General features: G+C 40.1%; 1 protein-coding gene across 1 annotated transcript in view; it reads left to right on the forward strand.

Moving 5' to 3' along the window:
* Positions 1–9,779: 9,779 nt before the first annotated feature.
* Positions 9,780–14,462, forward strand: part of LOC310958038 (low-density lipoprotein receptor-related protein 8-like) — a gene marked incomplete at both ends in the record, with an annotated part of 81,220 nt that continues 76,537 nt past the window's right edge. Inside the window, 2 exons of the mRNA XM_083928833.1 lie at positions 9,780–9,846; positions 10,486–10,602. Coding sequence (XP_083784959.1) covers positions 9,780–9,846; positions 10,486–10,602 — 184 coding nt within the window. The remainder of the gene's footprint in view (positions 9,847–10,485; positions 10,603–14,462) is intronic.

Consider the following 14,462-nt stretch of genomic DNA (forward strand, 5'->3'; position numbering starts at 1 on the left):
TGGGTGAAAATACATCTTCAAAACAGGTTGCCTTGAACATTGGATCAGTTTGACATTTACGAAATACACTTCAATGCTTTCGGTTGGAGATTTAGCCCCGGGTCACACATCTCGCACGACCACTGCGTGGTGGCTATAATGAAAATGAATCATAGAATGTTTCGATTAATTCCATCATAAATGTAAAATATATTTGTTTCAGAAAGAGAAGGTTTAGATTATGTCCACAGAAACAAAACAGAAAGCAGAGATGGGAATTGTGGCTTCAACAAGTCATCTCCATGTATTTGTTCTGCTCAGTCACTGAACCAGCTGACTGCAATCAGCTCAGCTCTACAGTCAGGGAGATGAACCAGTTAGTAAATCCACCTGGTTCAGTGACAGAGCAGGACAAATACATGGCATGGAGATTCTCATCTCTGACAGAAAGTGTCGAGTTAAGTATAAAGATCTACATTTTTCCATGTATGGGACATATTTGACATATAAACACATTGAATATATGTGGTGAAAGGGCAGTTAAGATGTCAATATGGCTGACTTTTTCTTACAGTGGACAGTTTGATTTGAAACACAGGTGCAATTATTATAATAATTACAGTAAAATGGCTGCATTTCACTTTGTTGTTCTAGTACCAGGGCTTCCTTGTATAACTTAAAGGAATGGAGCCATTGTTTATGTTTTAGATTGTGCCTTATTTTCCTACAGTATACTGTGAGTTGACTGTTTTTAGTAAGAAAGCTCTGATTGATTTACATTTTTCAATACACACTCTTCTCTCCGATTTCCTAACCTCATTGTTACTAAACATATCTGTAGCTTTTAGCAGTGGAGTTTCCCTCACTGACTGAAAGCATCTGTCACCTCAGGTATATCTCTTCTGTACTAAACAGAAAGTTGCAAACCATCAAATGAGTTAATTTACTTACAGTTTTTCTCGATTGCTAAGACACATTTCTTGAAAGCTTCTCTCCTTTTCTCTAAACTGTGAACACAAACCCCAATTTTCAAGCTACATTCACAAAACCTCAGACTCTTCTTGCAAAACCAAACTTTCACCTCAAAACAGTTCAATCTGTGCCCAAAACTGAACTTTGTTGTCAAATCATGCCCCAAGTCAATCAAAATTAAAAACACTACTGAGCAGCCACTAAACACTACATAGAAAAATAGAAAACACATTGCTCAGGACATGAAGCTGAATGCATGTTGCAAAACAAAAAAAACTTGCATTTAGCACTTTACACAAAAAAAAAAACAGAAATCTTGTGCATTTACATGTAGCACTTGTACAGTACAAAAAACAAAGATCTTTTGCATTTACAGTACACATATTATTTGTTCAAAACAAACAGAAACCGTATGCATTTGCCACTTGTGTACAGTTCGGCATTGTCCTCACGGACCATATCAACAATTAGGGTCTCTTGGTGTGGGGAGAACATACCTGTCCTCACACCCTTATGTGACAGTCTTTCAATTCTACAAAAAGAGAACATGCAGATACAAAACATATACATGGAATACTAGGCCTACAGACAGTTAGACTAACCCTCCATTACAACACTACTGTACATCGGCACAGTGATGTACTGAAACATATATTTACTTACAGTATACTGTGGTACAGTATATAATGTAATATGCCATACAGTAATTTGCTCTCAACATTTACATACTGTACTATAATGTCAAAAAAGATAATTACCTGTTCTCTTCTCTAAATCTTCGGATTATGGTGGACACAGTGAATCTAGCAATGTTTGGTTGTACCCTTTGTCCGGCCTCCCTCATGCTCATACCATGGACAAGAACATGGTCAATCACAGTAGCTCTGATTTCGTCAGATATTACTGTTCTTTGTCTTCGCTGACCACCTTGACCACCTTGATCACCTCGACCTCCTCTCACAGAAACTCTTCCTCTCAGATTTCTATCCATTGTAGTGCCTCACAAATCAGTGCTCTCTGAACTGGCTTTATACATTCCCTCACATCATTAGCCACAAGTGTGATCAATTTTGAGTTGTTGTGTCCAAGTAGTGACAACTGTGCTTTAATTGTGTTTGACTTTTGCCACCTGTGCTCACCATTATGCAGCACATGTGCATCACAATGAAAATGTGTTGGGAAGTTGTGTCTAAACAGGTGAAAAGTGCTCATGGTTTTGACAAAAGAGTGATTGATTCAATGAGTGTGTTCAGGCAACAGAGGAATTGGTTCAGACAACAGGGTTTAGTGTTTTAGCAATTGAGAAAAACTGTAATATTGCAGTGTTATGAATGGTAATGCACCTTCTCCCCCTTGTGGACAATATCACTAAGTGAACAATTAAGCCTTTGAATATAAACTGAAGCCTAATGCCTAATTATGATCTTAAACAATAAAGTTTACCCAGATTTTTATTTCGTCATCAAAAAGCCAAGAGGATAAAAGAACAGAGGGAATGGAAAGGTAGATATATTAATGGATGGATAATAGACCACAAGGAGGCAAGATATAACCATGTTACTTTGTGGCTGTTGATACTGTGCAGTATTTGCAATCTAGGCAGGACCTATTAGCTTATTAGAATAATTACTCCTAATATTGTTGCGGTGTTGTAACCTTTGCTGCACAATCAATTAGACACGGTTGCCAGGCAACTCTAGTAGGGATTTAAGTCTTGTTTTCACCATGATACAAAGTACTGTGTTATTTGTTATAATTACTGCCCTCATAATAATAAGTTAAAGTAATTAAACCAGCAATCAAGCAAAATACAACTACATTTGAATACCTGTTTGTTGGCCTTGTGGATGCCGGTTGCATTGTGGGAGGGGATCCTGAACGGCCCTGATAAAACTGGATGTAGATTTCTTTTGTTTTGTTGTTATCAGTTGTTTTTATTTCAAAGTGAAAAGGCAGGTAGAACAATAGTCTTTGCATTGGCATGCATTCCCATGCTCAATGTGAGGTGTTGTAGTTGCCAGAGTTGAACCTGTAGAGGGCAGCAGCATCTCAGTTTGGACTGTAGCCTGCAAGATGCATGTACAAAAACGACTGTATACGGTTGCATACAGTAAAAAAGTCTTGAACAAAAATATAGAGGAATTAAAAGTATTAAAATTAAATATAATTTGAATTTTTCAGTTGTAGCTCCTTGAGGTGGATCTAACTTGAATTAATGTCGGGGATGTAACTGTATTTATCATTTATGCATGTACATAAAAGAATGTATTGATGCCCTAAACATGGATTACATCTGTAATTTTGGTAACAACTAATGGGGATCCAAAGAAACAATGAACAAGAAACTAATGTTTTGGAATAAAAAGTGCAATATTTCCCTCTAAAACAAAGTGGAGTGGAAGTAAAGCAGATGGAAAAACCTGAGGAAAGTACAAATACTTCAGATGGTTGCCAACCCGGAGCATTATGTGGCTGCATATCCTTTAAGCAAATTAGCTTATGGATGTTTTTGTAGTGTTATTATAGTTGATGCGTAAACTGTATCCCAAGCTATCTACCAAGCTCAAAACCATCTTTCATAATCACTTATTTAAGAAGAGCGTCCGCAAGAACATCCTTACACTTAAAAGTGTTTAAGTTTTAAGCTGTGTGTGTGAAGGAAGGATACAATACTTTTTTTTTTAAAGATTATTTTTTTGGCAGTTCTTAAGTTTTTTTTATTAGTTAGGACTGACAGGAAATGGGGTGAGAGAGAAAGGGGGAGACATGCAGCAAAGGGCTGCAGGTCGGAGTCGAACCCACGGCCGCTGCCTTGAGGACCTTCAGCCTCTTCACATGGAGCGACTCCTCCAACCACTCAGCCCCCAGCCGCCCCACAGATACAGTTTATAGTGTAGATTAAAGTAGGGCGCTGTAGTGTTGAGCAGAAACAGGGGACTCCACAAACCTGCAGCAGTGCTCTTTGTGTGTCCAAGAATGTGCCATAGAGAGATTTATGTGAACAGTTTGTGATTCTGGCCCGGCACCTCAGCAGCTGATTTCACTGACAGGTGCAACATCAACCAAAGAGGATGAACTAATCTCACAGTTGCAGACCACTGGGTTAGACAAACAGGGCTTGGAACCAGAGCATCACTGTTCCACTTTCCCTCGACCAGCTGGTGAAAGGTGGGAGGAAACTGAGCAAAAGTGGCTCTCTTATCTCTTTCAAAAGCAGCTGTTGAAGTGTTCGTGAACGAGGTACAAAAATTCTTATTGCTTCGGTGCTCATAGCGACACTGTAATTGAACCATGAAGCCTGCTGATGCCAGCTTCTGCAGCTGTGACCAGAGAACAGCAGAAAAAAGGGAAAATAAACTGTATGCATGCTCAGCAAATGCTAAAAGCTTAATTAAATAAGAAATGTGGCCAGTTTTATTTATTTTGTAAATGTTAAAGGATTGGAGGGTCGTAATTATTTGCAAACTGTGAGCTCTGTATGCTTCTGTATGTGCATATGAATCCTCTGAAGAAATATATATCTGTAAAAAGTGGTCAGGGACATTTTCCATTGAAATGCTGCTCACATGCAAGAGGAACTGTTGATTTCCATGATTGCTGTGAGTGTATGTGAGAATGGTGGCAGCCGTTCTTGAATCCATTATGTAAATTGACCTCCAGCCATACAAGCTTAAAGTAAGTAACCTCTTCTAATGTTACAAGAAATCTAGTGGTGTGGTATGGAGAGTGCTAACTCATGTCTTTGTCTCTTTGTATTATGTTTATATAATTCTTATGTTTTACATGGGTGATATGACAACATTTATGTCATCTGAGATATTCTATACTGTTGGATGACCCTGATCCTTGCACACTATTGTAATCTTGCACTGGAGAGAAAATACTCAGTATTTTTCATTTTTCAAGCATTTAAGTCACACATATACAAAAATAGACTTGTGATTATTTCATACGTACAGTTATGTCATCTATCTATCTATCTATCTATCTATCTATCTATCTGTCTGTCCGTCCATCCGTCCGTCCGTCCGTCCGTCCGTCCGTCCATCCATCCATCTATCTATCTATCTATCTATCTATCTATCTATCTATCTATCTATCTGTCTGTCTGTCTGTCTGTCTGTCTGTCTGTCTGTCTGTCTGTCTGTCTGTCCATCTATCTATCATGTTGATGATAGAAAATTGATTCATTCATTAACGAGGCCTCTTGCAAACAGGTGACACAGCAAAAGTAGATGAACCTTACCAATCCTGAGTCTTTAGTATTCCTTGCGGCTTTCCCCAAAGTTAAACCAGATGTCACTCAGCAGCGTGTCATGAAGTGACTTTATATCACTACAGCACTGATCTGTAAGCAGCCTGTCAAAATACGTGATTGATGAGGGATTTTGATGTGGCATGTTGTGTGCTAGATGGATAATAAAAAATGGTTCACTGTAAACATCTGCAGTGTATCAAATTGTGGGGAAGTAGACAGTTATTGCATTACATGTCACAGGTCTGCTCAGAAAAAGGGGTCACCTCTTCACAACCACTTTCACTCAATACACAAAATAGTGGGTGCCATGTAAGATTTTACAGACATTCATGGTCACCAGAGGATGAAACCTACTGAGCCATCATCAAGTAAAAATGGAATGTGTTTAAAATTTGGATTATGATGAAAAATATACCTGCGATACTAAAACATTCAGTTCAGTTTATTCACAAAAAATGAAAAAGGCTAGTATGAGCATAAGACATAGTGAAGATATGTGAAATGGGACCCCTGGTATCTGAAGCTTGTACACAGGGGCCATAGTTTGGAGAAAAAGAGCATTTATTAAACAAAAACATTTACAACCTACAAATGACTTAACCTAGCCCAGGGGTGGGTAATTCCAGTCTTGGAGAGCCACTGTCCTGCATGTTTTAGGTTCCTCCCTACCCTAACACACCTGAGTCTAACAAAAATCAAACTGTGACAAGCTTCAGCTGCTTAATAACGAGCAAATCATTAGAATCAGGTGTGTTAGAGCAGAGAGAAACCTAAAACAGGCAGGACAGTGGCTCTCCAGGACCGGAGCTGCCTACCCCTGACCTAGCCAAAGCCTAACTACTAAATAGTCCAAAGACATTTATTCCATCAGTCTAAGAATGGGTTAAATAGATAAGACACAATAAATAGAAACATATAACGAGTGAAAATACAATTACAATAAAGTAAGTATTTCAGAGTAGCTGCTTTAGAAGTTGTGCCTATTAAATGTTAGCATGCTAACACGCTAAACAATAGCATCTCAAGCTCACAAAATAAATATATAGGTCTGCTGTTTGTCTCCCTTAAGAGGCTCAAGGTTTTCAACTTGTAGAAACATTTTTCTTTTCTTTCTTTCTTGCTCGATTACTTGTCTTGCTTGTAGATACTATTGCCACAGTGGCTTGCCCACTAACAGTAGAGGCAAAACGGTGAAATAGGTTCTGTTTTAAAGTGTTTTCTAGTATTTGCATATCTCAGTTGATTGACAGTCTCTCTCACTCTCAGATTTACCCCACCTCCTGCTTAATCCTCAGTGTGATAAAAGCATTTTCATGACTCACTCCTCACAGCAAATTGACTGTAAATTAAATTTAGTCCATGTTATCTCTGATGGGTGAAAATCAGATTTTCAATTAAACCAAATGCATTTCTTGTAGTACATCAATTATCTATCGCTTTAATTTTTACTTAAGCAAGGCAGATGGGCATGAATAATGACACATACTGTACTTTGCAAATTATAATTATCTTTGAAGGTGCAAAACCTACAGTACGTGAGCAATTACTATGAGCAGCTGGGTCTGTACATGTTTCATAATAGACCCATATATTGCATGATGGAGATGATACACCCTGAGGAGATAGAAATGTAACCTAAAAACTCCTTACTTCGTGATTCCCAGGTCATTTTCTTGCAGCTTGCAGTATTGGGGGTGAGGTTTGTGTCTGAATATTTCCCTGTAGCTAAACACCCTGGTCACACCTCATATTCAGAATTTGTCACAGGCAGGAACAAATTTGAGCTAATATCACATCGGCTGATATTTCTGACATACTGATTTTCAGACAATAATTCCTGTTACACATTTGAACACCTGTTCAACAGCAACTGCGCTTATTATTATTATTACTTTTTTTCTTTTCAGTCAGCTCCAACCTCCTCATTCTTGTCAGATGGTTACTGTGCAACCATGACAACAGGCTCAACCTATGTTGATTTTCTGCTGAGTGACATGACTTTAATGGCACTGAATAAGATGCAATGTGCAAATATGTGCAAGTGTGTGCTAGTGTCTGCCAGTACATTTACTATATGTTGAGGTTGAGAGGAGGATTAAGTTATCCTTCAGCTTATCTACATTAAAGTGACTGATTATGCTGTCAGCAAATGGTCGTGGCCTAGATTTGAAAGACAGCCTCGTTTGCTGGCTGGGAGCCACTAGACCTTGTATATACTACTGATGCACTTTTATTTGCAGACGAGTATTACCTCATTGTGGTAATAGTAAGAGCAATAAAGCTGCAGTTTGGTTAATGAAAAAGGCACAGGGGGGCTTTTCCTGTAGATGCTGATTGTGAAAAACCGTATAGCCTGCGGTTCACCTAAGCATAATTTACATATAGACGAGAGTCACATCATATTATTGCATTGGGGGTATATTAATAATGGGGTTGTTGAACAGGATACAGTACTGTACAAGATACTTGTGTAGTTGCTTAAACAGGTGGAGCCCAGAGCGCTGTTTTCTTGCTCACTGAAGCCATATTGTCCTGTGTGTTTCACCTCCCTCTGCTCTCCATCAGGTATAATTTATTTTCTTCTCTTGTTAAGGCCGGCAATCATAAAGGATTTTAGAATGAATGCGTGTGGGCGTGGATCCACTGTCAAGTACATCCCTGAGTAGACTTCTAGCTAGCTACTTTTCTAAATTACTCCACCCAAAGTGAACACAAACACACCACAGGGACATCAAATTGCTTGACCTTTGGATCCCTTCCTATCTGTTCTTGCTGCTCCCCACCACTGTACCACCATTACCTGCCTGTCATGCTCCAAAATGGATTTCACTGGCTCAGTGGGTGTGACACGGACAACCCTAGGACCCCACTGTCTCTTTTTCTTACACACTCTCTCTCTCTCTCTCTCTATAGAAAACGCAATATACACATTGTCATAAACAACATAAATAAAAAATATAGGAGGAAGGTGGAGGTAGGAAGATGTTTTCACTTATCTGGCCCCACCCCTTTTCTATCACTGTCTTTTCATGAGTTGATATGTCACTGTAAGAAATGGGCAAATGATATCGTCTCATGTCTCATATCGATCGCAGGCTGCTGAATCGAATTTAAAATATATTGTGAAGACTATGTGATATCAGCAAAATCGTATTGTTGTCCAAAGAGTCGATATAATATTGTATCATGATAAAATTCATATCAATATATTAAGGTTTAATAAATTTCAGTAGTGAATTAAATAAGACAAAGACATAGCTCCATGTCAGGGTAGTTAAAAAATGTTAAATGTTTACCATTGAATTAAAACCCCTTAATACTTGAGTTGAAAATATTGAATATGGAGAATGAGCACAACACCGCCATCTAGTGTCTTAAGATCATTGTCGCACAACAAAAAATAATTCCAGCAGTCGGGTTGCCAGGTTCATTGCAGAGTGTGTCAAGCGATCAGCCTGCGCCATGTCAGGTGATGAATCATACAGGGTAATGACTAATCTCCACTAATCAATTAATTTTACAACAGTATTTAACGTTAGCCAGTTTTCAGCTGGAAGTCTTTCTTTATGTGGTGTGTAAGACTATTATACAGTCTATGTGTGTAATCGATTAGCTAGCTAGCTCTGATTGGCGTGAGCAGACCAGAAGCTTCCACAGCAGAGACAGTGATGCTGAAGGCCGTTACCGTTACAGCTAAGTAAACATGAAAGTGATCTGACCGATCAAGGAGAAATGTAGCCATTTGGGCGTGTGTTTTAATGCCATTGAACTCCTTTCTCTCAGTCCATGCTTGGCTTCTACTGACTCTTGTTTTTTCCCGTCTCCTGACACTCAGCTGCTGGGAAAAATCGCACAGCTGCAGGATTGGCAAACTCACCCGGTGCCAGCCTGGCAACCCTGCTCTGATACAACCCTGCAACCTGATTCAGACTAAATATTTTTTTTATAATGGTAAAGCAATACTTTCATTCTGTACCCCTCAAAATGCCCAGTGGTGTATTATTTAAAAAAAAAAAAAAAAGCTTTTAATAAAGATTCTACATATTCCACCTGGTTCATATCAGACCATCATATGTTCATAGTGGACACAATAACCCAACACTTAGCATGTGTAATATTTGTGGCCTGCATAATAAAGTTGTAGCTGCAATTCGGTTTTTCTATTCTATTCTACGTATTTTAGAGCTAAAACAGTAGTTGATACAAACATCAATCAAGGCCCATTCAGTTCCTGTTATTTGGGATAGTATTGACTGATTGAGAGCTACCAAATGGGTTGCATTTTTTATTTTCAATTTTTCCCCACTACTATTTCCAATATCAAGAATGCATTTTTAATCTCAAAAACAGGATTGCTCTAATTATAAATAGTCCAAACCAATCCATCATTCTCCTCTTTTACTCTTGTCCCCGCCCCACGCGCTGTCGTCACGCCCGGGGCAGCCAGTCAGGCGGAGGGAGGGGGTGTCTCACAGCGGAGAGGCAGGCAGCAGCGTCGCAGCCTTACAACGAGAGCGGCTCTGGAGCTTTGTTTAGTGGATGTGAATGAGCTCCATCACCTCCTTCAGAAATGTGGACGGATATTAGGACACTGCTACTTTTTCATTCGTTAGCCCTGAGGCTTCATTTCTCGGAAGGTCAGTGGTGTTTGTTTGTTTTTTTCCTCCTATGAGTGTGAGACGTTAATACAATGAAATACAAACCGTGCGTATGCATGCGTGCATGTATATGTGTGTGTGTGTGACGGAGCTGTGGAGGTGAGATTGTAAGCGCTCCGGCACTTAAGCTGTGATAGTAGGACGCAAAAAATGACTTTTCTCCATCATTACTACACAAGAACCTGACTTTGTGTGATGTTGATGTGCGGTGGCCTCGTCCTTGAATGAATTGCCGTGTGCTCCAGGATCTTTCATGTGTTTCCCGTCCATACCGCATCCAGAGGTAGTAGCTGTAGTAGCCCAGACTGGATCTTTGTCTTCATGTTCCGGAGCATAATGTCTGGCTGACAGGGCCTCCTCCTCTGCTGCTCTCTCTCCCATAACAGCTTTTAATTATGATGGTAAAGTAGATCAATAATTGAAAGAAAACAGGGCATGACGCTCCCAGCGCCTCAGCCAATTGACCTGAATGAATGCTGAATATCAATTAGGCATTCATTTGCAAATGACAGTTTGAACTCCAAGCGGTTACTACTCCACTATATCCGTTTGTTGCTGATCCATCTGGACACTGTTTCTTCTCCCCCCCCCCACTTTTTTCCCCTTTTCTCCTTCCAGCCACGGATGAGTGTGAGGATGGACAGTTTCAGTGCAACAACAAAAGGTGTATACCGACTATCTGGAGGTGCGACGACGATGACGACTGCTCAGACAACAGTGATGAAGAAAACTGTCGTAAGTGCTCAAATCTGTGGATACATTGAGACAAACGCGGTCTGGCGACTGTGAAAAGGACCTGCGATGACTGGGTTGTTATGAAAATATCACAATAAATAGAAATAGCCTGTTTACAATAGTATCAAAATGGAAATAATAAAACACCTAATTGTTATGTCACTTCAGCTCCTCCCTTTTCCACTCTTCCCAATGAAACGCACTCAGAACAATTGAGCATCCTATTGCATTTTTATGATCTAATGAAAAGTACATTTTTCTTATCTATGAAAAATGTTCCAATAGTTAAAAAAGTAATTAGATTTATACAGTGAATCTCATCAGGAGACAATACCTGGAACTGCTCCCATTAGCCATCCATTAGAGCTTGACTTAATGCTCTGTTCATGACTGGAATGTGTATTGTATCTCCTTTATCTTAATTAGCTGCATAATGTTAACAGTTGTGAACCAGAATCTGCACCTATATATCCCCTAGGTCCCTGCCCTCCCATCATTTTGTATTATTTTATGATCGATTTGCTATACTATTAGCATTTTATCAGTTTTTTGTTCTATTCGCTCATTGTACAGGACAGTGTCTTATTTTTCAGGGGGACATAAAAGCTTTCAGAGTTTACGAAAAGGCACAAATGTTTTGAGTGGGGAATAGGCACGTGTGTGTGTGTGTGCGTGTGTGTGTGTGTGTGTGTGTGTGTGCGTGTGTGCGTGCACCTCAGGTGGAGTGTGTGTGCAGGTTATTTCATCCCTGTTGCTCCTTTATTTATTTCTCTCTCTCTCTCTCTCTCTCTCTCTATATATATATATATATATATATATATATATAGAAATAAAAAAAACGTGTGTTGAGCTTTATATATATATAGAAAGCTCAACACACGTTTTTTTTAAAAACAGGGTTGATTGGCTGGAAACATTTTCCAATCATCTTCAAATAAGAAACTGTCCAGCTGTGAGACAGATAGCGTGATGCATGGGTCTAGTGCACAACACTTTGACAGGTACATCTAGGGTGTGTTGTTCTGCAAAGAAATAATAGAATTCCAGTTTCCTTTTGACTGCGTGCCAGTGGCCTATATTTTGGAAGAATACTTGCGCTGAAACCAGTGAAGCTGTGCCAACGCTGAATCCAAGCCCTGAATGTTCGCCATGCAGCAATGTTCTTCTGTGTCTGGGTTAATTGTGGCTCGGGAGGAATTCCTGCACCTCCCCACACATGCATACATACCTCTCTCTGTCCTTGTCTGTTTCTGTGTCTTTCTCTCACAAACCCCCTCCTCACACACACACAGACCTGTTGTATACAGGAGTATATGTGTGCACCTCATTGTTTCTTTGTATGTCAGTCTGGAGGTGATGCCGTTGTTACCCTGTTTCTGAGGGCAGCAGGGCGAGTCCAAGGGCATGCCAGAGAGAGTTGGTCATTTGGAGCATCTTTGCTCCTAAAACATTCATGTATCACTGCTTCACACACACATACACACACACATACACAAACCCCTGATGTTGGAGAATATCATTACTGTGTCAGGCTTTATTACCTCCGATTTCCTTTATGAATGAAATATAGAATTGTCAGCGAGGTTTTATTCCTCCCCTGTGTGTCTCTCATCAGACAGTGCTTCTGTCATATTTAGGGTTTGAGTGAAAACACTCTCTCTGAAATCCTTTTTAAGCTGAGACTACTGTCAACCCACCATTTGATGATTATGTCAGTTCTACATTACTTGCGATTAGAGGTCGGCCTTCACACGGTGCTCATTTCCTTCCCTTATGCGTGCTGTATCTGCGTGGGCAGGCGGATGAGGCTGGTTGGCCTGTGCAGAGTCACATTTGTCTCTGCACTTGCATTCTGGTAGTGTTGGACCAATGACTGGCTAAGGATAGCAGTTGTTCAAGTTTTTACTTTGATTTGGAGAACATCTTCTCTGACACACTGCAGCTCTGGCCTTATTTATTTAATGTGTTTACTATTAGAGTCATTCTCAGGGGCTTGCTTCAGTAAACTCTTTTTCTGTTTCTACATCTGAGGAGGCTAAACGACAGGGACAGGCAGTGTGGTGCGGTGAAGTGTAAACCTGCACAACATACGCTCCACACAGGGGGAGAGTGTGGTAAGGATTTAGCTTGTCCTGTACAGGAATTACACAGTTTAGTCTCTTGTTGTCTGTGAAGTGGTTGCATATTTTAATTAAGTTTCTGAGTGGTTGAATGGATGCTCTCACTTTTTAAATTCTATTTGTAGTCACAGTGTATTATTTTACAACACAATGCCAAGCCCAAGAATCCAGTGACTGAATGTGTGCAACAGACCATAGTTACAAAATATGCTGACAGGAAGAAACCTTTGCCGCAGCTCCTTATTTGTCATGCCAGTGCCAGTGCCAGCACCTAACTAGTGCTTGTAGCTGAACCTCACAGAACAGGTGCACATATTCTGAAAACAATGTTGTTGCTCATACCCTTTATGCATCATGATCCTCCTCCACCCTCTTCCCGTTAACCCCATCCCCCAACAGTCCACCCCCAGACTCCATCCCATCACCATCCCCCATCATCCAAACTCTATTCCCCACTGACCAGTCCCTCGCTGCATGCACCCTTACATTCATACATGCATAATTGCACTCAAGTATGCATAGGCACAAGTATTGAGCAGATGTACGTGAGCATAAATACACACACACAAAAATGAATGCAAACTAATGAACTCTGCACTTTTCTTACAAAGACTGGCAACCTTGAATCCACATAAACCATAATAGAAACTGTATATTTCTGTTGACTGGTTGCACAACATTTCTGTGGAGGATGAGATGCAAAGCCACCCCGTCTGGAGTTGATATCAATGGAGGCGACAAAAGAATTCTGCCTCGAATTCTCAAAGCCAGATCCGGCCAACTCTGACACGGAGCCGCTGTTTGATCCTCATCCTGATTGTAGCAGCACATCACCCGGTTTCCATCTATCTGCTTTACCTTCAAAGTCCAGCATGTCCGCGTGACTTTCTTCTCATCCTTGAACGTGATAACAATCAATTTGTTCATGAATTTAACATCGATACCCGCAGGGAGGCATTTTCACATCGCCACGTAGAGCTCAAAGTATTCTTTTGTTTTCCTCTGAGATGCACAGTCAGCAGCACACTGTGTGTTTCCTTCCTTTGTGTTTTTTTTACCTAATAAATCTGCACAACTCCCTCAGAGGCAAGCTCACTTTTGAAACTTCTGGCGCTCCTCCACACCTCCTCCTGTAGTTGTTGTTAATTTCTTTATCCCAAAGCCTTTCAGTGGATGCAGCTTGCTCTGCTGCCGTTGTTTTAACCAAAGTCCTGATTTAGAAAAGCAAAAAGTATCCCTCCGCCCCTGCTTAATGCTTTATTCAACACTGTTTTAACCTCAGCTGCACTTTTGCTCAGCTTAAATCTTACACCAGTTGAAGATGGAGTAAAACTACGAGTGAATCTAGTGTGCAGGTATTTTTTATTTATGGTGTGGCTCAAAAACATGGTCTGTTATGTGGATCTTCTCTACTTTCTCACACAGTCTGTACGTTAATCACATTATCTAAGATTAGTTTTGCAGTAGCTTTTCATCTCTTGACACTTCTCACAATTACTACCGGCTTTTACTTTGAGAAATTAACATTTCTTTCAATGGCGTCAGCTATAGCTTTGGATACAATGTTAACAGTCAGTGCGTTTACATGCACATTAGTTACCCGAAAATGGCCTTAGCCTGGTTAGGAGAATAATCGGATTATTGAAGTACCCCACGTATAGATGTAAGGGGGTGAAATGGGAAAAGCTGGTCAGAATACGGCTTTATTTTTCGGTTCACCGTTGTCAAAATCACAAGCGG

The sequence above is a fragment of the Echiichthys vipera genome (genome assembly GCF_963691815.1).
Source record: "Echiichthys vipera genome assembly, chromosome: 15".
Taxonomy (NCBI): domain Eukaryota; kingdom Metazoa; phylum Chordata; class Actinopteri; order Perciformes; family Trachinidae; genus Echiichthys; species Echiichthys vipera.